Source organism: Spodoptera frugiperda, chromosome 13 (genome assembly GCF_023101765.2).
Source record: "Spodoptera frugiperda isolate SF20-4 chromosome 13, AGI-APGP_CSIRO_Sfru_2.0, whole genome shotgun sequence".
In the NCBI taxonomy this organism is placed as follows: Eukaryota; Metazoa; Arthropoda; class Insecta; order Lepidoptera; family Noctuidae; genus Spodoptera; species Spodoptera frugiperda.
The window spans coordinates 7,133,361-7,161,357 of record NC_064224.1 but is presented as its reverse complement, the minus strand read 5'-3'; the positions used below and the strand labels follow the sequence as shown (position 1 = coordinate 7,161,357).

Sequence of the window (27,997 nt, the reverse complement as noted above, 5' to 3'; positions counted from 1 at the left end):
TGATCACCTCTAATTTTGTTGGACGTGTCACGTCAGCCGGTTGTCTGACGTTTGATTGTGTGGAAGGATTTTATTTTATGGGATTTTTTGCTTATATCTCTAAATTAGACTAGAGATATGCTTACAAAGTTTGAAACTAAGTCGGCGAGGGTGAAAGGTATATCCTTTCATGCGAAGCGGCCATGGGTTTTGGCTAGTTTACACAATGGCGTGATACAGCTATGGGATTATCGTATGTGTACTTTGTTGGAGAAATTCGATGAGCATGATGGTCCTGTACGTGGAATATGCTTCCACATCCAACAACCACTCTTCGTATCCGGTGGAGACGATTATAAGATCAAGGTTTGTAAGCAGGATGTGCATTTTTAGTGCAATTTGTTCCGTGTATGTTTCGTCATGTTTATGACACGTATAACATATTAGATATATCGTTTATTATTAATTGTTGCCAGTGATAACTTTGCACGTATTTAGGAATGTTTTAATAACCTTAGATATACTTAAAGCTGATGAGAACACCTGTTTATACTATACCTCATGTGGTTGAATACCAATACCATGGTTACATAGGTTTAGACCTATCTAACACTAACAAGTAACACATAAAAACATTGTTAATACTAAAGAGTTTTAATGAGCTCTATTCTGCCAATTAAGCCCTTTAATTTGATATCCATAATTTAAATAGTTGCGAACAAATTTGATTATAATTTATTGTATGGTGTAATTTGTACCAAATGTCTGATTGATCTGTGTATAGGAATGGTAAAATTCTAATTATGAAATATCACCTAATAAGTAAAAAGGGAAAGCTAATGTTATGCTACTATAGTTACTAACACATAAGTGTGGTGCTACATACATTGATCTGGAGTATGCACCTTCCAAAAAAAGAATTGCTAATGTAAAAGGCAATGCTATGGTTAGTGAAATCTGAACATAAATAGCAACATTTACCTATAATAATTGTTTATTCACATCTTTAACTATAATTTCAAGATGATTCTAATTAGATTGTACATAAATATAGTAGAATCCATTTAGGAAGACTGCCTATTTAGACCACCTGTCTTTTATGATGTAATTACACTTCATAGTTTGGTTTATATAAATTTCTATGTATTACATTTCTATACATATAAAATTCTTTGTAAATAAAACTTTTTTGTACCATTACTAATAAGAAAAACATAAACAAGAAATTATTATTGCTCATAAAATCAATTTGGACAAGAAAATAGTATAATAGGATGATAACGGGTATGAAAGTTAAAAATCTATTTAGTCCGTCAATAAGGTAATGAAAAAAATGTTTTTGTTTTGTCTTCAAGACTTCTGTCTTGAGACAAAAAAACATTTTTTTAGCAATAATTACATAAAATGAATCAAAGTTTAGAAGTGGGAGCTATCTATATCATTTCTTAGTATTAAACGTTACCTAGAAGTGATGTCACACAGTGTTTCAAATTTATATAAGTAGTACTATCTTCGAAAGTATTTATTTTGTTTCTGTAAGAAAATAAACAAAATGTAATTAAAAAAATATGATGGACATAAAAATAAAAATGATTCATCTACCATATTAAATACATTATTTATGTTTGCAGGTATGGAACTACAAGCAGAGGCGTTGTCTATTTACCCTATTGGGACATTTGGACTACATTCGCACAACATTCTTCCATCACGAATATCCATGGATTTTGAGTGCTTCCGATGACCAGGTTTGTTGAACTTTATTGCATAATTATTTTTGTGTTGGGGTTATCAACGAAAGGTTTAAGTTAACATAAGACTACAATCAATAGGAGCCGAGCAGAGTGGTTAAGATAAATCAAACTGCACCGGGGTTTTCATATAAGATTCTTATTGGATTCATATAAGATTATATGGAATGCTTATCTAATTTCATTGACAGACAGACTTACAAACAATTCATTTTGATATTTCACAAGTGCCTTATTTAAGATTACATAATTGAAATAAATTCTTTGACCCTAAAAAAACTTTATATGTATGAAAACATATAAGAATCTCATACAAAGAAACTAAAGAAAAGGTACGGTTTAATATCATATTGTTTTTTTTTTCAGACTATAAGAATATGGAATTGGCAATCCAGACAGTGCATCAGTGTCCTCACTGGCCATAATCATTATGTGATGTGCGCACAATTCCACCCGACAGAAGACCTTCTGGTTTCCGCTTCTTTGGACCAATCTGTTAGAGTTTGGGACTTCTCAGGTCTTAGAAAGAAGAGTGTAGCTCCAGGACCCACAGGGCTTGCTGAACATTTGAGGAACCCGCAGGCTACGGACCTATTTGGACAGGTAATACAAACAGGATTTAAATATTATCTGAAGTTTTCAGAAATTTAAAGTCAGCCACTTAAGATTTCTAATTGGATGTAAGACTTTCTCTTAATAATTTGAGAATCTTTTTCTTAATAATTTGCCCCACACTAGGATTTATTCCTGTGTTGTGGGTGCGTTTACAAACATACAAACTGATGGCTGATTATTGTGATAATTTCAATTTGAAACTGATAAATATACAAATTTGACTGCATGTAGATGCAGTGGCTGGGTGATCTTCTCGTCTGTAAAATGACGTGCTACGGGTTCGATTCCCGATTTTGAGCTCACTATCATTGTTACATGATCTACAAAGGAAACACATGATATGGTTTATTTCACTTATCAATCACAAAAGTTAGTGAGTTGAGTCTGTTTGTTACTCAATCATGTTAAAACAGCTGAACATAATGGGATAAAATTTAGAACAACTTCAGTGAAATTTGGAATTATGAATTTTATGGTCTGGAACAACACATAGGCTAATTTTTAATCCCACGGAAACGCGGGCGAACCGCTGGCGGAAGCTAGTAAAATATATATTATATTATGTGTTAAATATAATATTATATTGTGTGTAAACACCACAGTTTAAATTACTTGCTTTCTTAGAATGCGATCTTTATACAATGTGCGATAAAATTAGATGTAGCACTCAGCCTTAACGGATTAGAAGTCCCACCCCTATCACATTGTATATTTTATAGCAGTAAAGAAGAAAGTTAAATGCTTATTGCTATATTTTATAACCCAGTGATTTAACCACTCTAACGTCCATGGATAGCACGGTATCCAAAAAAAGGAGCGTCATACGTCCATGGATACTATAGTATCCAAAGTGAACTCCCTCTAGTTTAAAATACGGTCTTGTTTGGTGAGTTTTGACTGATTATCTATACAGCTGAATAAATTGTTCGACGAAAAAATAAGACATGGCGTTGTAATATGCTTTGACAAACAAAATATAATTTTTTAAAGTTAGTTGACTCGTTTTTGAAGTGTTTTTGTGAGTTCCAACAATTATGTCGTAAATACTACAGTTTTGTTTAATTCATCTTGCAAGTGTTATACATCAAAATAAACTAGAAGATTTGTGCTTTACGATGATGTATAAATATCACAGTTTTAGCTGATAAATCTAGTCTAATTTTAACTTCAAACGATTGTTGTTTCGAAAAAAATGGCCGGTCTGGTGTTGGCCACTTTTAGTTTTGTTTATACATATTTTACATACTTTGCATTACAATAGTATATAAAATATCGAAATACATTTCGTAATAAGCAAAATAATACATTTTTCAAAGAGAAATATACTAAATTCATTGAAGATTCCATAATAATGTCAATGTGTTCCTCAGGTTTTTTGATGTGTAAAATTACGAGTAGTGTTTTCTTTCGATTTAATTACAATACTTAGAGTTAACCGAATATAATCATATATACATCAAAAGAAAGGGTAATGAGTCTAGTTTGTTGTAAAAATATTTTATTGATAAAATATGCAACAGTTGTGCCGTATATTCTAAAAAGGTAGAAATAATTCTGTTTTTTTTCTGTGTTTCATGTTTAACCCGTTTTATTGTATTTTAAAGATTAACTAAAGATTTAAAAAAATCGTTAAGATTGATCAGTATTCTTCAATCTTTTTTTGGTAAGTATTCTTTTCTTTATTCTAGGCATTACGGTTCAGTAGCTATATAGGTTTTTTGTTACGACGAACTTGCGAGTCGCGCGCGGTTCGGATGCCGTGCGCGGCTGGACGTTAGAGAGATAAACGGTCGCGCGGGCCGGACGTTAGAGTGGTTAAGTGAAATATTTTACAAACAATTATGAAGGGCTCTTCAATTGCCATTCAAAAGTAAATTGGATACTATAATTGTAATTTTTTTCATGATATGCAGGTTGTAAACGGAATGCTCCCGAAAAACGCAAATATTTTTGTTAGTGTTTTTATAATTTTAATCGTTTTTGTTTTCGGGTTATTCATTAAGTCTTAAGTACTAGTATTACATAAAATAAACATTAAATTCCTTATTTTATTTAAATAATAGTCGTCTTTTATCATCAACTGTTTGTGGCGTTTAGGAGCGTCCTGTTTTCATCCTGTATAGACAACATTATTTTACTATATATTGTATATAGTAACAACATTATTTTACTATACAATGTGATCGACAAAGGGGTCGAAGGGGTCGAATTCCCCTAAAAATTATGGCTATTTTAATATATATTTTTTACTATTTTTGATATCAAAGATTGTATGGGTCGTAGAAACAAAAAAAAACAACAAACGGTAGCTAATAACCTTGGCTAACTAATTCATTACTTTTTTCATATGTTTGATAATGTTTTGGTGAGAAAAAAAAATCATTTGTGAATTATTTTTACCGAAAAAATCACTATTTTTCAATATTTTCAATTAGGGGTTCAACCCCCCATTTTTTTTTGTCGATAAAATTAGATGTAGTACTCAGCCTTAACGGGTTAGAAGTCCCACCCCTATCACATTGTATATTGTAGTAAAATAATGTTGAAGCAATGTTAACTATATATCTGGGTTCGATCCTAGAGATATTGCAAGAGAAAGAGAGAGAGTCGTAAAGTTGGTAAGTATGTGGTTTCTAGGCTACTAGAAGGTTTGCATGAAATATAAATTATATATGTATGTAACATATTGATGTTATAACACATCACCAATGTTGCTGAAAGCAACTGATATTGCAGGCGGACGCTGTCGTCAAACACGTGCTGGAGGGCCACGACCGAGGAGTGAATTGGGCCTCCTTCCACCCAAGCCTGCCGCTTATAGTGTCGGCCGCCGACGACCGACAGGTCAAACTCTGGAGGATGAACGATGCCAAGGTACCACTGGCCACTACAACGGATTCTGGGAACATTACAACAGTCGATTCTCTTCCTATCATTCGATAAACAACCCTCTCTTTCTCTACAGAAGGTTTGGTTTCGCTCATTCATCATAGGTCTTTACATCCTTTTCATTCAAGGTTCTTGCTGTCTTTTCTGATGCAAGCCAAAACTGCCTCTATAACATAAGTTAATAATGCTGGTTTTAGCTTGTATTTCTCTGTCTTGTTAATAGCATTTTTGCATGAGAAACTTCATGGTGGACTTGGAAGGTGATCGATTTCCTTTTGTTAGGTCGTTGGTCTTGTCTCGCATTTCTAACAGGTTTTTAGGTCGACTCATGAAATTTTAACTCGAAAGTGTACATATTACATAATAATGGTAATTCTAATTGGGTGATACTAACTGAGGTAAGCTAAATTTTTAATTTTATGGTTTATGAAATAAAACGTAATTGATAACGCTATGTATATATGCGATTTTGGGAACCTACAATGCTTCTCGTATTGGCTCAAGTTGATTTTGCCATTAAGTACATAACGAATGACGACTGCTCAACCAGAAATCTCTGTGTTTGATTGCCAGTTTTTTTTTTTTTATTATTAAAAACTACTATATTTACAAACATTACATTAGTTATTCAAATTAATGATAATTGATATTTATTTTTACAAATAGGTTAAATAACTAGATGGGGCCGACATTTCCTAACGTATTACTGTGAGAAGAAATGCCGAAACAAACTCAGAGGTCATAGTCCCTTTTAAAGTTTAAATTATACATTACTTAACTTGTAACTGAATACAAATAGTAAAAAGTACTTTTGCTAAGTCACCAAAACAACGCATCGTAAACACATCAATATGAGTTTGAAAGTAATTGATAATAAGGATAGCTCTGATTAAAATGCCTTAGCGATGACGATGTTATGATGAATCATCATCATTTCAATGATGAAATTATTTTATTTTTCTGTAAATAGGCTACAAAAGAGCACTTTTACACGTCAAATATTATAAAAAAAATTGAGATGAAGTCGGCAGTTAGGTCGGTCGGTTAGTTACGATACTAACTTTGAATTACCACCGAAGGCCTGGGAGGTGGACACGTGCCGCGGCCACTACAACAACGTCTCCTGCGTGCTGTTCCACGCCAGGCACGAGCTGATCCTCTCCAACAGCGAGGACAAGTTCATCAGGGTCTGGGACATGACCAAGAGGACTTGCCTGCACTCCTTCCGGAGGGAACATGAGAGGTAATAAATGATGATAAATGATAAATGATATTTATTTCTGTAAATAGGTCATAAAAAAACACTTTTACACGTCAATATTTCAAATAGCTAGATGAGGCCGGCTATTGGACTACTCTGAGAAGAAATGCCGAAACAAACTCAGAATAAATAGAGGAATTCATTTCTTTATGTTATATATATTGTACTCTTTCTTTGTAGTTTATTGCAATTTAGGATGTTGATGTTAAAAAAACTAGTAACTTTGCAATAAGTCTGCGTTTGGTTGGTGGCCAAACGCAGACTTATCAACGTTAAAAAAAACATACAGTTTAGATAAATATTATTATATTATAATCATATATGCAGTTGAATTATTTCGAGGATTCTTGACTGATATCAAACGTTAATGGGGCTCATAATTTAGTCGCGCAAAGCGAACTACATTTTTTATTATTAAAATTATGTCTTTAATAGTTATTATTAAAAAAAGTATATTTTACTAAGTTGATTGTTATTTTACTTTCAGATACTGGGTACTAGCTGCCCACCCGACATTGAATCTATTCGCCGCGGGCCACGACGCGGGTATGGTGTTGTTCAAGCTGCAGAGAGAGAGGCCTGCCTACGCCGTGCATAATAACATGCTTTTCTATATCAAGGACAGGTAGGTACCATTTAAGTATTTTTTAAACAGGCAACATTTATCCATAAAGTTCTAGTCTAATTATTATATTATCGGCTTACTCATGATAGGTACTGTTTGACGAGGTACTCGACTAGTTTCGAGTCATGCTAGAGGCTAATATTTAAAACAACATGTAGATCACACATTAAAATGCCTTGCATATTTTAACTGATTTTTAACTTTATATCAAAACAGTAAGGTTAAAAATCGATTGTTATGATGTCCTTAGAGTATTGTGGGTTGCTTTTACTTAATTTTACTTAAATTTTCCAGACAACTGCGCAAGTTGGATATGGCGACCAATCGCGACGCGCCCGTGATGCAGATCAAAGGAGGTGGCCGTAACCAGCCTTACAGGTACCTTAGAAAATAACAATAACTAGGGAATGCAAATTTCGTGAGATTGGGGCTCATGCGAGATCACGCGAGATGTAAGCAATTTCCAGATCTTGCTAGATTTACTGTTTATATGTTTATTTTTGCAAATAATCATAAAATTGGAATAAATCAAGAAATATTAGTAAGTTTATATCGATATCGAAAATTGAAACCAAAGAAGATCCCTGTCTTGTATACTATTTTAAAATATTGGACACGTATTATTATTTATTTTCTTACGGATACAAATACTTTCGAAGAGAAATCAATAGATTTGAAATATCGCGTGACGAAATAGAAACGTGTCTAATATTTTTTCATTAACCTAACTGACGCCCTAAATAGATTTTGAATGTCCGTACCATGTCATAAATGACCTGTTCGTGGATGGATGGAAGGAGATTTTGTCGGAATACCTGAAGTACTGCGAGGCGAACTTATGAATGCTGTTAATTCCTGTTTAATTATGTTTTAGTTATGTATGTAAGTTGCTTTAATTGGGTACTATCCTCGGTCAAAAATAAATTATTACAACTTTTCAATACAATAAAATATTAAAAAGTAATCACACTCTCATTCATAAATTTGATGAACTATTTAATTTTCGATTATTTCTAGCTAAATTTCTAGAAATAAGTCTGCTATTTGACGTCAAAAACTTATGACGTCATAACGCACTATTTCATACAAAGTTCATAGAAAATATCGTTTTTGACGTTTCGAAAAAAGTATTGAATTTGACTAGTAGGAAAGTAGCCTATTGGTTGTCTACCGTTGTAACTTTTGAATTAAATAAATAATGGCATATATGATGGTGTATATGCAGTATGTCCCTGAACCACGCCACCTAAATAGATTTTGAATGTTGTTACCATATCATGACCCATACATTCCGGTGTCCGGCAGTATGTCCCTGAACCACGCGGAGTGGTGCGTGCTGGTGACGTGGCGGTCGGGCGAGTCGTGCACGTACGAGCTGTACGCGGCGCCGCGCGACCAGGACCAGGCCGCGCCCGCGCAGCCCGCCGACCCCGCGCGCGGACAGGCCACCACCGCCGTCTGGGTCGCCCGGAACAGGTTCGCCGCGCTAGAGAAGAATAATCAGGTTTGTTCTACTAGTATTGTATTATGAAGGACGTACAAAGAGGAGATGCCATAATGTGATTGTGTACTGTGACAAAACAAATATGTCCTGCTTTTAATATAAGATGGGTAATAAGCGCTCAGAAAGTAACACATTAAAATTTAAAAGAAAATTCCCTCACTAAGATTCTTTGTCATATCAGTTTCTGCAATAATCTTCTTCTTTCTTCTTCTTTATATATAAAAATCAAATGCTATTCGTTAGTCTCGCTAAAACTCGAGAACGGCATGACCGATTTGGCAGATTTTGGTCTTGAATGATTTGTGGAAGTCCAGGGAAGGTTTAAAAGGTGAAAAAAAATCTTGGAGGCGGTACGAAGTTTGCCGGGTCAGCTAGTCTGTCTATATTTTTATGCTCTTATTGCTCGTAAACAGGTCTTAAAAATATCATACAGATTGATTAGTGGTCAAAAATCGAACCACCAAACATAACGTTTATACCTACCTATATTAAGACAATTAATCAAACAGAAATTTAACCAATAAATAATACTAACAAAACAATAAACATTCCCAGCTGGTAATCAAGAACTTGAAGAACGAGGTATCCAAGAAGATATCCACGCCGACATGCGAGGAGATCATGTACGCGGGCACCGGCATGTTACTGCTGCGGGAACCAGACGCCGTGCAACTGCTCGATGTACAGCAGAAGAGGACTATTGCCTCTGTGAGTATTGAGTGTAATGTTACTTTGTATTTAACGCCATCTAGTGTCACATTTTGAAGATAGTTTGATTAATGACGCCGATAGATGGCGCGCTTAATATTCTGTCGACTTTAGTATAATAAAAGTTATAAGTTCCTTAGATAATCTCTTTATATTTTGAACTAAATCAAATCAATTACGATTACTGTTTATCCCAAGGGAACGGTCGGTAAAGCCGCTGGCAGAAACTAGTTGTATACCTACTATTTGTACATCGAACTGCTATCAATTTCTTTTTCAACTCCTCTTTTATTTCGTTGCGGGATTCAAGACAGTCATTCATTTCCCTGCGACGCGCCGGACTTCAGTGTTCCGGTGTTTTCATAGTTGTATCTACTGTAGATCCTGGCTTACAGGTGTTGCAGCGGTTTGGGAGGTTTTGACGTACTTGTCCCAATAAAAAAATATATCAAACCGCGATTTAATCAAATACGTTTCCCGCAGGTAAAAGTTTCAAAATGCCGCTACGCCATATGGAATTCCGACATGTCTCTAGTGGCTTTGCTGGGCAAGCACACGGTGACGCTCTGTACCAAGAAACTGGAACAACTGTGTACCATCACAGAGGGCGCCAGAGTCAAGTCTGGAGCTTTCGATGACTCCACGCCACAGCCCGTGTTCATATATACCACTGCCAATCATATCAAGTATTGCTGTAAAGATGGGTGAGTTTAATTGCTTTATATTTGACTTTAGAAATAAATAAAGAAAGAAAGAAAATAACATTTATTTGGTACAGCAACAACAGGCACAAACAGTGCACACGACATAAAATAAGAAAAAAAAATCAACAAAAATTAATGTGGGTGTACACAAAGGTAAAGAAAAAGCACCAAAAGTTTAGTATTGTATATAAATGGTTCGTCGGGAATGTGCGATAGATCTGTCACTCTATTCATCACTTGCATATATTTTGTCTTACACTATTTTTACATAACAGTTTTACAATCTGTTACAATTGTCAAATTGTAACCTTAAAAAAGTTCTCAGTTTGACCTGTATGTCTATGTATGTATATTAGTGCGCGATTATCTCGCGTTTGGCTGAACCGATTTTGATGCGGTTTTCAGCGTAGTATTTTTCAGACTTCGGAGACGGTTTTAGATATATTACCCTACTTAAAAATTGGAGCTTTGCTCTTTAACACGTGTTTTACGTATTGACCTATATTACGGAATTTTCGACATAAAACGCTTGTTTTGCAATTGGCTTGCCACTATTCACCAACAAGGTCCCTGGACAAAGCACCAAAGCTATCTCAATATAAACGCGAAGTTGCTTAATTGTACCCAGTGTACGGCAATAGGCTCACTTCCTATTACATAGGACTCCTAAAATAATGATCTGGTCGTATTAGTTATATTACCTTACATAAAAAATTGGAGGTTTGCACTTTAACACGTAATGTTCGCATTTGTTATTCTGTTTTTGTAAATAATAAAAGCTATAGCATTAACGTAAGTGTATATTCCTTAGCGACTACGGTATTATCCGTACGCTGGACGTGCCGGTGTACGCGGTGCGCGTGTTGGCCACGGAGGGCGCCGCGCGCGTCGTCTGCCTCGACCGCGACTGCAGGCCCAAGGTGCTCAATATTGACCCTACGGAGTACAGGTACATACTTTTATTTATTTCTTTACTGCCACAAAATACTAAAACAATTTTACACCTCCAGATTGACTCTATATGTGTCATAGAATAAAGATAAATATAGAATAAAGAAAATGATTTTACACTTTTTTGTGGTACTGTGGTATGTGGTATAAGCCGGTAAAGGCCAGTCTGAGACAGTCCACTAGTGGACTACATCGGAATGCTTGTCATATCCACGCTTATATTAATCTCATATCATTGACGTCTATTAGAGCTCTCTAATAAACGTCAATGATATAATTAATTAATACGAGAGCACTCGCTCTCGCACACCTATTCTGCCATTTGCCATTATACCTCTACTTTTTTCCATCCAATCATAGGTTGATTTAAAGATAAGTAATAATAAGACGTATGGTTATATTCCAGGTTCAAGTTAGCGCTAGTGACCCGCCAGTACGACCAGGTGCTACACATGGTGCGCACTGCCAAGCTCGTCGGACAGAGCATCATCGCATACCTGCAGGAGAAAGGTTCGTACCACATAAACATTAATAAAAACACAGTAGTACAATAATATAAGAAGAATAAAGTAAAAGTAGGAATAACATCAATTGGTGGCAATTATTAATTAGTATTATATATAATTATATATTATATATAACTTTATAAAAAGCACTAGAATTAGCGTAGGCACGTTGCCATCTAGTTGATTTAATTTGTTTTCATTTATTGATAAATGATATATGATAAATATCATTTATGGTAAATATCAACTAGGTGGCAAACCTAGTTTGCCACCTAGTTGATATTTATGCCTACGCTAATTTTAGTGCTTTTCATAAAGTAGCTAATTAATAGTTGCCACCAATAAATAAATAAATAAATACTACATAGGTCGCCTACTCAGCATAAGCTAGGCGCATTTAGCACCTAACACCGATTTTCAGTTTGCGCCCCTTGGAAAATGTCTTGGAATGTTTTAATTAAATTCTGACTTAAAACAATTGAAGTGTAGGTAACGTTTGGTGGGCCCAAGTATATTTGCTAGTCGGCTCTATTTCGATTCCTAAATTGGGTAAAACGACGAAGGTTTGAGCAATAATACATTGCTCATACCTTCGTGTGAGAAGAGACCTTTGGTCAGTAGTGGTCACTTACAGGTTATTGATGATGTATAGTAACTACAATATAAGTGTACGTCTCCTCCCCCTTAGGCTACCCGGAGGTGGCGCTGCACTTCGTGAAGGACGCGCGCACGCGGCTGTCGCTGGCGCTGCAGTGCGGGAACATCGACGTGGCGCTGGACGCCGCCAAGAGCCTCGACGAGCCCGCCGCATGGACCAAGCTGGCGCACGCCGCGCTCGCCACCGGGAACCATCAGGTACACACCTGGGGCCTTAGTCTGCTATTACAATCGTGTCAGAATGGTCGATCACTGAGCAGTGCAAGAGGGACGGAGCTATACAACCTACATAGCTCCGTCCCTCTACGGACACTGTATGCCAGGGTCCACACTATATTCCCTGTGTAAGGCTATAGGTTCACTCCCTATTCCCAATTATTGACAACAGGTTTACTGAATGAATTTCTGTGTTCGTAAACATATTTCCGACTCCAAGAAAATACTAGTGGGGGTTACATTTCTCAAACAAATATCCTCTATTCTCCTCTATTACGTGAGTCTCGTAACAGCTTTCGCGCGGTTTTATTCGTCCTACTCGGCTCTTATTGATTATAGCGTAACGTTTTATAACATGTAACCTTCCTCGATAAATAAGACTATTCAACACAAAAATAATTATTCAATTCAGTGAGACCAGTAGTTTCAGAGATTAACACGTTCAGACATACTTCTAATAAGTAATAAGATAAAAATATAATTATATGTATTTCAATCACATGTTTCTATTTAACAATTCTTAACTTTAATCCACAAACAGATTGTAGAAATGTGCTACCAACGTACGAAGAACTTCGACAAGCTGTCCTTCCTGTACCTGATCACCGGCAACCTGGACAAGTTGCGCAAGATGATGAAGATCGCAGAGATACGCAAGGACGTGTCGGCACAGTTCCAAGGTGCACTACTGCTCGGAGACACCCGGGAGACTATCAGGCTGTTGAAGAATGCTGGACAGGTGAGCATTCACTACTTTTTCGACTGCACGGTTGGTGCGGTGGCTGGGCAACTGGCTGCCGCGCATCCGGTAGCTGATTCGATTCCCGTACGGAGCAACTCTTTGTGTGATACACAAATTGTTGTTTCAGATCTGGGTGTTATGTGTATTGTGTATGTAAACTTGTATGTTTTTAAACGCATCTACGACACAGGAGAAAATGCCAGTTGGCAATGTTAAAAAAAACTTGAATCTTTAGTATATTTAGTATATGTATTTTACATGTCATGGAGGCTTAAGACGCCCGCTTCTCATGCATGAGGGTGTGAGATCGAAACCTACCAACAGCAAAGTACCAATGTGAATTTTTCCGAGTTATATGTACTTTCTAAGCATATTTAGACACCACTGACTAACAGTGAAGGAAAACTTCATGAGGAACCCTAGGCTTTTATAATTTCTAATTTATAAGTTGGAAATCGCCAACCCGCATTGAGCAAGTGTGGTGATTAATGCTCAAACTATGTTTTTTTCTTCCAGATCTCTCTAGCCTACCTAACAGCAATCAACCACAAACAGCTTGAAGAAGCTGAACAGTTGAAGGCTATGTTGGAAGCAGCCAATTTGCCCATCCCGGAACCGAACCCCGATGCACAGCTACTTAGACCACCACTACCAGTGCAAAGCGCCCAACCCAACTGGCCATTATTGGCAGTGTCGAAGTGAGTTCATACTTCCTTAAACCAGACTAGTTTTACTTAGGCCCTAGGTTTAATTATGACTGATTCTGTAAAGCTAATATTTCTTTCTGTAGTTCAAAATATACTTACAAATTGTATGATGTATTCAAACCTCTCTGCCAGTGTCAATAATTGAGTTTAGTTCATAATTCATATCTTACTCCCGCGAGAAGACAAATTGGTGTTGAAAATATTACAAATTATGGATTTCGACTGCACGATTGGTGCGGTGGCTGAGCAACCGACTACCGCGCAACGTGTAGTGGGTCCGATTTCCACATGGAACAATTATTTGTGTGATCCACAAATGGTTATTTCGGGTTTGGGTGTCATGTGTATATGAACTTGTATGTTTGTAAACACAACCTCTACACAGGAGAAAACTCTAGAGTGTAGCAACTTTTATCAGTATTAAAGTAGATAAGTACATAATAATATAAAGGATATAAGAATAAGAATTGTAAATTAAAGAGCGCCATTATCGCTAACAAACTGGCTCACAGTTTGGCGATTATTGTATGTAGTTTTATATGTGTGTATTATGTGAATAAACGAATTAATAAAAAAAAAGATGTATAAATGAATGTCATGTTGTATTGCAGGAGTTTCTTCGAGGTAGCGGGCGCGGCCCGCGCGGGCGGCGAGACGAGCAGCGTGGGCGCCGTGTCGGCCGCCGTCACCGACGAGCCGCTCGAGGCCGCCGGCGCCTGGGGGGACGACGACGACGTCTTGGCCGACGACAACAAGGTACTATATTTATATACCAGGAAGTGTTTGACACAGACTAACTTTATTCATTTGCACAGATAACATATTACATGTAGTACAAGGAAATACTGAGTGGCCTGTATCTATGCTATTAATTTCAATGCATACAATAGTAATTATAACACTATACACGTTTTTAAACTGACATGCTCACTACAAATATCAATAGAACTTAAAACGGGATATTTCTATCGGAAATTCACAAAAACTAATAAACATGGTAAATAACCCGTTTTAAGTTCTAATGATGTATGTAACTACTATACATATCTGTTTTTTAAACGTGATCTCCTCACTGTAGAATATAAGTCTCCCTGCACTGCCACTGGTTTTTGCGGCCAATCCTTGTCATACATGTCTAGTTTGTCTCGCCGCGACGTCTATTCACAATACTACAACTAACTAAATATCATGAAGCAAATACAAAGAGATGTTATAACTGGATTTCCTTTAACATAATGCATGACTCTTTACGGGGAACGCGGGACGTTACAATCTACGTCCCTCTATTTTCCACCATGCAGTCACATTATTGTTATAGCATGGGACTGCATAGTCTATGTACTGTAATAAAAAAATAACTGACAAAACAAATTAAAACTAAAATAGATACTGATATCTAAATACTAAATAGTTTTATTGATGAAACCACTATTATACCCAGGGTGAGGGCGACGAAGGCGAGGAAGTGATGGAAGACGCGTGCGATGACGGCGGCTGGGACGTCGGCGACGAGGACCTCGAGCTGCCCGAGGAACTGGCGCCTGTCTCTGGTAAGTCCTTGTTCACAGAGGGCTTAGTACAAGTTTGTTTTACTTTTAATGAGATCGAGAGCGCGTTCGGCGCTGTGATTGGTTGGTTCATTCCCACTGACCAATCAGAGCGCCGAACGCGCTCTTATTTTCATTTTAGTTCAATGCAAACTCTGCTCTGAAGGTTTTTATTTTTGGTTTGAGAGTCATTATTTTGATATGTGTAAAGTTCATGTTGGATGTATCTAATAAGTTTTAAAAAAATATTCTATTCATTATGCTTGCGACGCCCTTTACGATTTAACGGTGCAATTTTAACTGTATAGTCGGATTGTATAGTTAAACTGTAGGTCCATATAGCCTACACATCTTACTATTGTAGTAGCCGCTATTAGACTGGTAATAATTAGTCTATTTTATCTATTATAAATAATAGCCAAGATTTATTCTCACGAAGCTGTATAACAATGTGCAATAGAGTCAAAACTTAGTTTGTTAAGTAAGATAAATAATATCATTTATATATTACAGCGGATATAGACGGCGGCGAGGAGAGCGCAGATTACTTCGTGGCCCCGACCCGCGGCACTAACGCCGCCCTGGCGGGCAAACTACGCACTGCACACGACCATGTCGCCACCGGACAGTTCGAGATAGCACTCAGGTAAATATTATTTATTTGTTAAAAAGCGGCTTTGCCCACGTTCTCGAGGAATAAAAAGTAGCTTATGTTTTATTCCAGGTCATAAAATACCCCTTATAAACTGTCATGGCCACTAACTTTAACATTAGAACTTGAGACGGGATATTTACCATGTTTATTTATGTCTATGAATTTCCGATATTTCGGCACTGTTGCAAGCGCCATGATCACGGATGAACAGTTCATCCGTGATCATGGCGACATATTTTAGCTGACATTATAACGCTAACTTTGCATATAATATATGCAAAGTTAGCGTTATAATGTAATAAAGTATATTATACTTTATTATATGACAGACTATTGAACGAGCAAGTGGGCATAGTGAACTTCGAGCCGTACTTGGACAAGTTCGTGGGCATGTTCGGCCGGGCTCGCCTCACGTTCGGCGCGCTCGCCTCGCTGCCGCCGCTGCCCGCGACGCTGCATCGCAACTGGAAGGAGGCCAGTGGACGGGACCTACTGCCTGTAGTCAGTGAGTAGCGAGTTTGTAGTAGTATTTGGTTTTAAATGTACTAGTCATGTGAGGAAATATTTTAGTGTTGGGTAATACTTAAAAAATAATCTAAAAAGGAAATGGAATTGACTGTTTCATGGCATTTTTATTGCTTTCTAATGAGCCTTTATTAAAAAGTCGGAAGACAAGCGTTAAGCTTATATAATTACTAGCGACCCGCCCCAGCTTCGCATGGGTACAATGGTGATATATTATGCATATAAACCTTCCTCTTGAATCACTCTACCTATTACAAAAAACCACATCAAAATCCGTTGCGTAATTTTAAAGATTTAAGCATACGGACAAACAGACAAAAATAGCGACTTTGTTTTATACTATGTAGTGATTTGAAGTACGTTATTTCATTTTTAACTCTGGAATTTCAGTAGCATGTTCACTACGGAGCACCACTTTAAACATACCTTATTATAACTCTTTATGTAACTCTACATTAATGTATGTGAAATAAAATGTATCGGAAGAATAAAAGCTTTATGTAACGCAATACAAGTACTTAATTCAGTAGATATCTACACCTTAATATGTACTTATTATGTAGATATTTAACCAAAATATGTAATATTCCAGCCACAAAGCTAAACGACCTAGTAACACAACTGCAGCAGTGCTACCAGCTGACTACCGCGGGCAAGTTCACGGAGGCAGTGGAGAGGTTGCAGCGCATCGCGCAGGCCGTGCCTCTACTGCATGTCGACACCAAACCAGAGCTCACCGAGGCACAGCAACTACTCAACATTGCTAGGGAGTACCTGCTTGGGTTGCAGATGGAAACAGCTAGAAAAGGTACATAATAATCGTGGTATTTTTGTGTAATAACTATCATGAGACATACTAAATTAATTAAAACAGTGGCTTACCGACTTAGTTATTTGGGAAAAGGTGTACTTTCGAGTCATAATGGACTCTTATTTACAAGTATACTCTTACTCTTATTTAAGCTACACTTTGGAACGAGCACCTAGCTATTATTATTTGTTGACGTTTCAAAAATACCTAAGTATTTATGGTTTAATTGGAATAATTGTTTTAACTTTGAGTCTTAAGTTGATTATTTGATATAATAACATAATAACATAAAATAGTTCATTATTAATGGCAATTACTTCCGAAAATTTGGAAATTATTGGCTTGTTTAGTTACTACACATTATTACCTGAATATTCCCTGTCATTTTAAAGATCTTGGGCAAAGATTTAAATTGTTTCATAAATTAAATTTATTCCACAGCCATGCCGAAGAACACGTTAGAAGAACAGAAGCGCACATGTGAGATGGCGGCGTACTTCACGCACTGCAAGCTGCAGCCAGTGCACCAGATACTGACTCTCCGGACAGCCCTCAACATGTTCTTCAAACTCAAGAACTACAGGACAGCCGCGTCCTTCGCCCGCAGACTGCTAGAACTCGGCCCCCGCCCCGAAGTCGCCCAACAAGCCAGGAAGATCCTACAAGCTTGCGAGAAATCTCTCACGGACGAGCACCAACTCTTGTACGACGAACACAATCCCTTCAACATATGCGGTATAAGCTACAAGCCCATCTACAGAGGCAAACCTGAAGAGAAGTGCTCTCTATGCGGCGCCAGCTTCCTCCCCGAACACAAAGGCAAGCTCTGCCCGGTCTGCGGCGTCGCAGAAATAGGCAAAGACGTAATCGGACTCAGAATCTGCCCCCTCCAGTTCCAGAGATAAACTTGTACTACCTACCCTATAATATATACTTAATGATAATGAAATTATTGTGTAAGATTATAGAATAAAGTATTGTATCACGTTTTTTGTAATAATTTATTTCGAATAACATCTGGATTTATACTTATTGAGTTATAATAGATTTATTGATTGTGTTACACGTCGACTGGCTTGACCTCCTTTGTTCTGAAACATATAAGCTTGTGTTATGTATCATTCATTCCATTATCTAAAAATGTACATATACAGTAATATCGAAGTGAACAATAAATTATTGTGAAGCTTTATAAACTCTTCTTCGTATTTCCTATCTCCTAATGCATGCGTAACTGCTACTATTGCGAATTAAGTATCAAATGAGGACAACATTTTGTTTCATTGATAAACTTGCAAAGTACTACACTAGTCACTTGGTACTTCGGAACAAATATTATTATGATGTATTTTTGTGGTAACTGATTAAGTAAGAAGAGTATTTTTTTTATGAAATAGCTAGCTAGCTACTGCTGCGCGGTTTTACCAGCGGGTAAAACTTGGATAATAGACAAAAATATTTTTTCAAATCGAACTAGTAGTTTCAGTGATAACCGCATTCAAACAAACAAACTCTAGTTTTATAGTACGTTTCTTGTAAGAAAACACGTACCTATGTTGTGTATCGTGTCACAAGAAAACGCGTTTCTTAACCTCATAACTTAAAACTAGAAATAAATAATTATCTTACTTATTGTTATTGTTCAGCATGTCCTGTATCTCGTCGAAGGTCTTGCCTTTAGTCTCGGGCAGCAACGTGGCGGAGAATATGAACCCGATCCCGCAGCACACGGCGAGGATCCAGAACGCCGTGTAGATGCCGTACGAAGCTGCCACGTCGCGGAAGAATCTGAACATAAAACAAACATGATACTCTTAAACCAACTCTCGTGCGTGGGCACGCACCCAGCGTGGTGATTAATGCGTTGGAGATCAATGGGTTGGCGATTTCCATCTTACAATTAGAAGTTATAAGCTTAAGTTTTCTTTCACTGCCAGTGCCACTTTCTTTCTGTGGTGTCTAATAATTTTAGATAGTGCATATAACTCGGAAAATGTCACACACAGTCACAAGTTGTTAATTAAAATGAAATTAGTGAAAAACGCCTAGATAACGTACAGTTGACTCAGAATGTACTAGTAAAGCGATGTTTCAATAGTCATCGATCTTTACTTCAGACTCTTTTTACCCGACTTCCCAAGAAGGAGGAGGTTCTCATTCTAAGCTAGTTTCATTAGGTTATTAATTATGAATAAGCTACCTGGTCCACACGAAGCCGGCCAGCCAGCACATGAAGGAGCAGATCCCGCCCGCCAGGCACTTCGTCTTCACCGGGAACATCTCCGCCACCAGGATCCACGGCACCGGACCCACGCCTGGACACAAAATAACTTACTTAACTTTGTAATTAAGTACTTCTTAAAGTATGGTATTGCTAGTTAAAAAAAGTAAATTAATTCAATGGGGACTACGATTTTTTTGCTCTCCACATGGCGCAAATGTAGCAAGAGGTGTCTTTGGCCAATCACTGCAGCTATTAAATATTGAACGTTCAACCGCAAGTGCGATTGCAAGTTTTGGGTTCTATTCCCGGGTGGGGCAAAGTATTGTTTTTTTCCGATTTTTCTCAGTACTAGCCCGGAGTCTGGAATCGTGCTCAGTATATGGCAACAGGCTCACCTCCTATTACATGGGACTTAAGACGCAATGGTGAAAAGTGGGTGTACATTGTACCTATAGCGTACCTCTGCCTACCCCTTCGGAGATAAAAGGCGTGACGTCACATACTGACCTAAAGTAAAGAGTATCATGTAGACGATGAGACACAGGAGCGGCAGGAAGGCGATGTGTGACATGTCGTACTTGTAGTACGAGTCCAGCAGGGCGTACACGCCGATCAGGGTCTGTAGGACACGTACACAAGGAAACATTATTTTAGTAATATGTACCTGCACATAATAGAACAAAATGTTGTACAAAGTCCTAAAAATATGTTTCCCTATCAGCATTATCAACAGCCCACGAGAATCCACTTCTGGACTATAAAATAGAGGTTTGTTTTTGGTATAATCTCCATGATTTTGTTTTTTTTTTGTGGAGGGAATATCATCCAATGACTTCTCCGCCTTGGGTGAGGCGAGAGGAGACTAAAGCCACACCGTTCTCCTGCTTTTCGAGCTGGAGCCCCGGTAACCCGATAGGTAGGTAGTCCGCAGCTTTGCATCAGACATCAACCCTTCTGGGCCCCATCTGTGGTGGGTTTACCTGTACCTAATGGTACGGTACTGTACTGTACCTAATGGTACCTCGTACTACAAGTATAACTCACCAAGAAGATGGTGAGTCCAAGAGAGGTGGTCCACATGAGTAGCTTCCTGCCGAGCCGGTCCACGACCAGTGGCGTGATACAACTCGTCACTACCTGGAACAAATCGTTACATTACCATCATAACAATACTGGACTATGGGCCTCCTTTACTTTTTTATAGTAGTGAGCTAGTAAAGGAGCAAACGGATCGCCTGATGGTAAGCAATCCATCTATTAGCACCCGAAACACCAGAGGCCTTACAAATACATTGTCAGCCTTTGGGGGTTAGGAAGTGAAGAGTTGTTGGCGAATCAGAGATTGGGAAGGGGGGTAATTGGGCCTCTGGGAACCTCACTCACACACCCCAAGCTTTGTTTTACGTCAGTTTTCTGTGAGGCCGTGGTATTAAACATATATACAAACATTTATATTTATCATAAACTAGCTACTTCCGCGCAGTTTCACCCGCTCTGCTTGGCTCCTATTGGTCATAGCGTGATGTTTAGCCTATAATAGCCTTCCTCGATAAATGCACTATTCAACACAAAAAGAATTATTCAAATCGAACCAGTAGTTCCGGAGATTAGCGCGTTCAAACAAACAAACAAACTCTTCAGCTTTATAATATTATATATTATAGATAGACATAGATTATAATATTAGTATAGATTAGTAGGACAATGGTTACCTGCACGACCCCCATGATGATGGTGCCGTCGGACGGCGAGAGGTTGGTGCCGACCTTGCTGAGCAGCTCCTCCATGTAGAACAGCAGCACGTCGATGCCCGACAGCTGCAGCAACATCGCCAGGAACACGCAGATACCTGCGAATCACACATTACACCTCTTTTTGAAGGAGAAAATCATCAAATCAAAAATATTGAAGACTAGCTGACCCGGCAAACTTCGTACCGCTTCGAACGTTGTTGTTTCTCACCTTTTAAACCTTCCCTGGACTTCTACAAATAATTCAAAACTAAAATTTGCCAAATAGATCCAGCCGTTCTCGAGTTTTAGTGAGACTAACGAACAGCAATTGATTTTTATAAATAGAGATTAGTTAAATCCTCTATTATTACTATATCATAGGATAGGTATGGAAACAGATCTAGGTTTAACTAAATAAATAAATACAATCAGACAATCGGCGAGGCGTCACCGTTTCATGGTAGATATCCCACCCACTCGCACGAAGCGCTTCACTTCAAGCTTCCTTGTGCGAACTGCTAGGGAGTGGAACTCCTTGCCGGAGTCTGTGTTTCCTGATGACTATAACCTGGGTGTCTTCAAGGCCCGAGTGAATAGGTTGCTTATGGGCAGACGTGCTCCATCGTAGGCCGCATCATCACTTACCATCAGACGATATAGCGGCGAAACGTCCACCCACCAAACGTAAAAAAAATTAAATGGCTTCTCCCATCAGGGATGTAATGGGAGGGAGCGTCAGACTCTTATTGACTAAAAGCCGCCCAGTTTCTTCTCCTGCCCCTACCTGGAGCCGGATACTTTCCAGGACAGTGTTGAACTCACCTAAAGCCTTCACATTGCCCCTGGTGGCCCACAGGTCCTTGATCTTCGGCGGTTCCTTGTACTCCCTCGTGACCACTGTTTGTAGACCGTCCAGCTCTGCCTGCACCGCTTCCTTCGAAGTGCCGCGGAGTGACTGCAGGGTAGAGGATGCTTCTTCCATTTTTCCTTTTTAAAAGAATAAAATGTAATGTAAGGTGGTCATTTGTGGTGTGAAATATTGGGTAAAATAATATTGGATTTTTAAAATGTCTTATGATATGAGACTCGTACACAACTAGGCAAAAGTTACATTCAGTACGTTTTGCTGGACAGCTGTCTTTTTTGCAGCATTGAATAGATTTCTGTCTTTAGAGGTTAAAAGTCGGCCAGCGGTGCTCTAACCAAAATGAATTAATATGTTAAGACATTACGCCCGTACATTGAAATGCTATTTAATTTGAAGTTGTATTTAAATATTGTGCTATCTCTGTTTTTATAAAGAACTAGCGACCCGTCCCAGCTTCGCATGGGTGCAATATGGTGATATATTATGCATGTATTATACATATAAAACGTCCTCCTGAATCACTCTATCTATTATAAAAAACTGCATCAAAATTCGTTGCGTAGTTTTAAGATTTAAGTTTACAAATGGACATAGGGACAGAGAAAGCGACTTTGTTTTATACTATGTAGTGATTTGTAGTGACAGAACTATTCTAAAATTAAGTGGCGTTAGAGTATTAGACTATTACCTTTATAAACCAAGTAGAAGGGGGTCTCAGGTATGTACCAGGTGCAGGGCACGTACAGCAGGGACAGTATGCCGCCGGTGGCCGTCAGACCCCAGTACGAGGTGAACGGGCCGATGGCGTACGCCAGCAGGAAGCCCACGTTGATGAACAGCAGGAAAAACGCGCTCAGAGCTCCTCGGATCTTGTCCTAAAATATGTAAAGGTTTGTGAAACGGGGATATAAAGGGACAACAAAAAAAACTATAAATACTGGTTTAAACACGTAGGTAAATATACCGAGAAAAGCTCTACTAGTTTCGAGTCACAAAGGGACTCTTAACTAGTAGAGCCTTTACCCTTTTGAAGTAAAGATAAGGCTTAATATACAGACAATGTGTGGTCATTCAACCTCATCAGGTCATTGTTGCTGCGTCCACACATGGCTAGTAAAATGCTAATTTTTCTATTTAGACTATTTTAGTTAATACACTAAAAATCTATTTGTTTTGAGTCATAGAGGGACTCTATGACTCATTATGAGCAGCGTCCGCAGACGCGGCTACGTCGCAATAATGTACCTTTTTTTAATTTTAGGGGGGAAATCATCCAATGACTTCTTTCACCTTGGGCGAGGCGAGAGGGAGTGTCAGACTCTTATTGCCTAAAAACCACCCCGTTCCTACTCCTGCTTTTCGAACCAGAGCCCCGGTAAACCAGCTAGGTAATCCGCAGCTCCTGTATCTAAGTTATGCCGTGGTGTCCATTAATGTACGTGAGTAAACCGTGATATTTTAGTTAATTTACTACGTCACACGATAGTTATTATAAAAAAGTTTTAGTAAACTTAACAAAATATGATTACTAACCTCAGCAATCTTTTTTTTAGTAATCTAGTACGTCACACGATAATAATTATTACCTATAAAAATATTTTAGTTAACTTAACAAATCATTACTAACCTCAGCAATCTCCCCGATGTAAATAGGCACGGTGGCGAACATCATGCCGGTGGCGCAGCCCCACATGAGCCGCGCCACGTACAGCGTCGCCAGGTTAGTGGCGACGCCGGCCAGCAGCCAGCCCAGCAGCAGGGGTATGTTTGACCCCATGATTATCCACCGCCGACCCACCAGCCGGGACAGGGGGACCGTTATTAGAGGACCTGCAATTTTGTAGTGGTAAAGGGTTCTGTTAATTGTTTTTTTTTTATTCTGGAAAAACCCGCTTGTATCGTGCTTGTATCTATCCCGCTTGTATCGTGCTTGTATCTTTTACGTCGGCCCATTAAACATAAAAAAAATCTATGTGTTGTATATACATAGGTACCTATGTATTCAGGTTTAGATATAGAAGATAATAGATCTCTAATACAGTTTCCACTCCCCAAGTAGATAGAACGGTCGCAAGCTTTATTGCTGAACAAGATCAATAATTAAGGTATTGAACTAAGTATTATTTTTTGCTTTTAGATTTCAAATACCTATATAATTTTGATTGAGATTGCTCTTAAATTGAGATTATGTCTGATATGTAAGAAAATATCGTGTCAATTTTCTGCCGTCATCTATGATTGAAAGCTATAATATAAAATAGATATTTACTTCAATTAGCTACGAGATTCAAATGTCAGTTAATTTTGAGACTTTAATAAAGTTATTACTAAGAGCCAAACTTCTGATTAGGTAATGAATAACTGCTGGACGCTCCACGTCTCTCATAGATATGAGGTACCTCTATTTTACTTTGACCTTTATTATTGTTGCCTCCCGAGAAGACTGCTGTAAATGTAGGTACATACCCAAAAGTCCTCCGAGCACGAGCAGCGAGGCCACCCAGGACTCCTGCTGCAGGGTGGGCACCGCCGGCAGAGGGGAGCTTGCCAAGCGCTGCAGCTGCGGCAGCACGGGCGACGTCCAGCCCATTGACATCCCCGTACACAGACTCCCGTAGCTTGCTGTAAAGCATAATTTAAGCTTTTACAATACTGGCTGTTGAAAGGTCTAAATGTTGTGTCTAAAATCTTTAGACAACTGTTGAGTATCTAGACATAATTATATCGTACTGATAGTGTACCTAGACATAATATATCACTGCCTCGTTGGTCGAGTGGTAGCAAGTGCGACTGGCGGAAAAGGTCTCGGGTTCGATTCCCGGGTCGGGCAAAGTATTACTGAGCTTTTTTCGGTTTTTCGAATATTTCTCAGTAGTAGCACGGAGTCTGGAATTGTGCCCAATGTATGGCAATAGGCTCACCCCCTATTACATGGGACTTATAACACAAATGGTAAAAAATGGGTGTACATTGTATAGCGGCATTACATGCCGTAATGTGTACCTCTGCTAACCCCTTCGGGGATAAAAGGCGTGACGTTGCGTATAATATTTCACCAGATGATAAGCGATCGGCGCTGCCTATCGATACGCTAGTGCGTAGTGTAGTCACTACCGGAGTTAGACGGAGAAGAATATTTATCTTGCGAAGGTTCGGTACCTATACCGATTGAATAGACCTCGTCGTGAGTTCTCAAGTGTGAGCTAATTAGTTGTAACCAAAAGGATGTCTCTTTAACCTCTCGTCAACAACAAAAGAAAACACATCGTGACTCGTGTGGATCCGCGTTCACACACGGTTAATGAAAGGGAACCAGTAAACTAAGTCGATTCTTTCAATTTCCAAAAAATGCGATGTCGTCCTTTGCTATATTTGCATCTAAAACACCTGTAGGTACTGCCCTAGAGTTGAAAGTTACATTTTGGAAGTTATTTTCGCAAAAAAGATTCTACATCCTACTTGTGTCGACACTACGTAGTCTGTATCAAAATTCATTAAATTCGTTTCAGATTGAAAAAAAGTGTAACATTAACAAGTTAAAAGATTGAAGCTAAGCTTCATTAACGGCGAATTAGATTTTGAGAACAAAAAACTTGAAACTACTTTATCTAATTAACGAATTTATTACTACTTTAACGTAGGTAATCAGGCAAATAACTAACTACTTAAATGACTATAAACATGAATAAATGGATCAGTTAATAGATTACATGTAATTATGATTATCTACAACAGTTTGCAGTTAGCAACTAATTTAATGCAATACTTCCCACTTGACCTATTGCTTGTCACGATTGCAGCGATTCTCAAACTTTTCGCTTCAAATCATCTTACTTCACTATCTTACTAATATTGATAATGCGAACGTTTGTGAGATTGTGTTTGTTTGATAAGGCTGAAAGGATCGATATGAAGTTTGGAACAGGGATAGATTTTGCTCTGGAATGAGACATAGGGCAAAACGCGGGCAAAAAGTTCTAATGTTAGTAACCATGTCAGTTTAACAACTTATATGTATATGTAGCTTTAGTTAATTTATAGAATGATTCATGACTGCCATACAATATCGAAATTAGTCTAATCTATCTGTTAGGTATAACGTATAATATGACGTTACTGTTTAGTTTATTCACGTAACTGTTTGAGGAGACTGTTCGACTACGACGATGATTGACGTAGCGAACGTCACGAATTTGCTCGCGAACTCATGAGCCCCTGTCGTGGCTTGAAACTAATCGTGTAGGTAATATTCTATATTTACGTGATTAAACTTTAATTCTTGATTATTGTTTTAGTAAAACTCGCGATAATTATTAACTATCTTTTATTAGCTTTGGGATTTATATGAAGTAACTTAGCGTGTCCAGTATATAGCATTAGATTCGTCCCCTATTAAATGTAACTTATAACATAAAATAAATAGTGAAAAGTTGGTGTGCAGTGGTATTACATGCGGTAATGTGCACCACTGCCAACAGTAATAATTAAATGTCTCTGAGTGCGAAAATTAGTGTGAAATGTTTGAGCATCACTGTTTAATTCTAATACAGGTAGTTGTTAAGATTACAATAATTATTATTTACAAGGCTGCCGAGCGCGTGTCCTTTTGTATAGCATCAATATATTGCTACGTAATGTCCACCGTATTACAAACTTAATTAAACAATGCTTTTTGTACATCTAAGGAAGTACAGTCGTACTACAATACTATAAATGAGAAACTTTGTTTGTTTGTTACTCCGTTACGTCAAAACGGCTGAAGGGATCGAGATGAAATTTGGAACAAGGGTAGATTATGGTCTGGAATAATATATAGGTAACTTTTTATCCCAGGGGAACGCGGGCGAAGCCGCTGGCAGAAGTTGGTGCTTTATAACCAGATTGTGTTATAAGGGTTGAAATAACAATTGTATAGATAAGTTTACCGTGTTATATTACTCTTAATGACAATAAGGTGTGAGTCCTAATATTAACATACTGTATATTACATATTCTGGCAGATAGAAAACAAAGCAGGCGTAGTTTCTTCTGCATCAAATTAAAAAAAGCTATTATTTAAACAGACAACTACTACCAATCTTTTTGGCAATAGGTAAGTTGTGCCTAAAAGCATACTACTAGTACCTACTAGGCAAACATACAGGATTTGTCGTTGCTATAAGCTCTTAGACATAGATTTAATCTAAAGTCCGCATTCCACAGCTGTGTTAGTATTGACTATTATGGAATTATTTAATACCTAGGTCATATACCTAGGCACATAGAGGCTATAGGGTCTAGAAATAAGTTACTTTATATTTTTAAGTATTTGAGAGCTTCTTTGGAGTAAAAGGCAGAACTTTTTATTTATTAATTTACAAAAATACATTTTACTTATCATACTGTAGGTACTTAATTATTTTCTATTACTCAAAATTAAATGTTTTTGTGTATATTTTTATCGGAAATAAATAGAGTACCTAGTAATGTAATTTTTTGCAGTAATTAAGAATTAGGTACGAACCAATATACATTTCGCTTATTCATTTTATAGTAGTTTAATTAATTAAATACGCATTATTAAAACTTTTGGACCTTACCTAACGATGCCGCTAAATATTGGCGCCATTTTATTTTAAAATGCTCCGTCAAATTATCGAACATACTACACTTTTTGAATATCGAACGCCCCTCACTTTCCTTTTCCGCAACAACAAAGACAAAGAGATTCACTTTTTAAATATACACAAAGACAATAATGTTTTATTTTCTTTAACTTAGAATAGGCACAGACGTCTTAGCTGTCAGCCATATCGATTTAATGTGATATACAAATTACT

The 27,997-nt window shown here is 37.8% G+C and overlaps 2 protein-coding genes across 3 annotated transcripts; one reads left to right on the top strand and one right to left on the bottom strand.

Annotated features, from left to right (window-relative positions):
• The first annotated feature begins 16 nt into the window (after positions 1–16).
• LOC118270806 (coatomer subunit alpha) lies at positions 17–18,342 on the top strand. 2 transcript variants are annotated; one of them, XM_050698151.1, is made up of 21 exons: positions 17–345; positions 1,611–1,727; positions 2,097–2,333; positions 5,082–5,219; positions 6,314–6,477; positions 6,983–7,120; positions 7,415–7,498; positions 8,426–8,624; positions 9,180–9,332; positions 9,816–10,036; positions 10,848–10,985; positions 11,394–11,497; positions 12,182–12,348; positions 12,908–13,105; positions 13,625–13,806; positions 14,427–14,571; positions 15,257–15,365; positions 15,876–16,008; positions 16,347–16,522; positions 17,135–17,350; positions 17,795–18,342. In XM_050698151.1, the coding sequence occupies exons 1-21, from the start codon at positions 118–120 to the stop codon at positions 18,256–18,258; spliced, it is 3,711 nt and encodes a 1,236-aa protein (XP_050554108.1). In that variant the 5' UTR covers positions 17–117; the 3' UTR covers positions 18,259–18,342. The 2 variants fall into 2 exon arrangements, with proteins under 2 accessions (XP_050554108.1, XP_050554107.1); XM_050698150.1 differs by having other exon boundaries at positions 5,067–5,219.
• On the bottom strand, positions 18,331–27,997 carry LOC118270807 (facilitated trehalose transporter Tret1). The gene is made up of 11 exons (XM_050698152.1): positions 27,758–27,997; positions 24,645–24,800; positions 23,806–24,008; positions 22,867–23,053; positions 22,133–22,297; positions 21,290–21,426; positions 20,622–20,714; positions 20,085–20,196; positions 19,554–19,668; positions 18,983–19,141; positions 18,331–18,444 (listed from the first exon to the last, which is right to left on the bottom strand). The coding sequence occupies exons 1-11, from the start codon at positions 27,819–27,821 to the stop codon at positions 18,414–18,416; spliced, it is 1,422 nt and encodes a 473-aa protein (XP_050554109.1). The 5' UTR covers positions 27,822–27,997; the 3' UTR covers positions 18,331–18,413.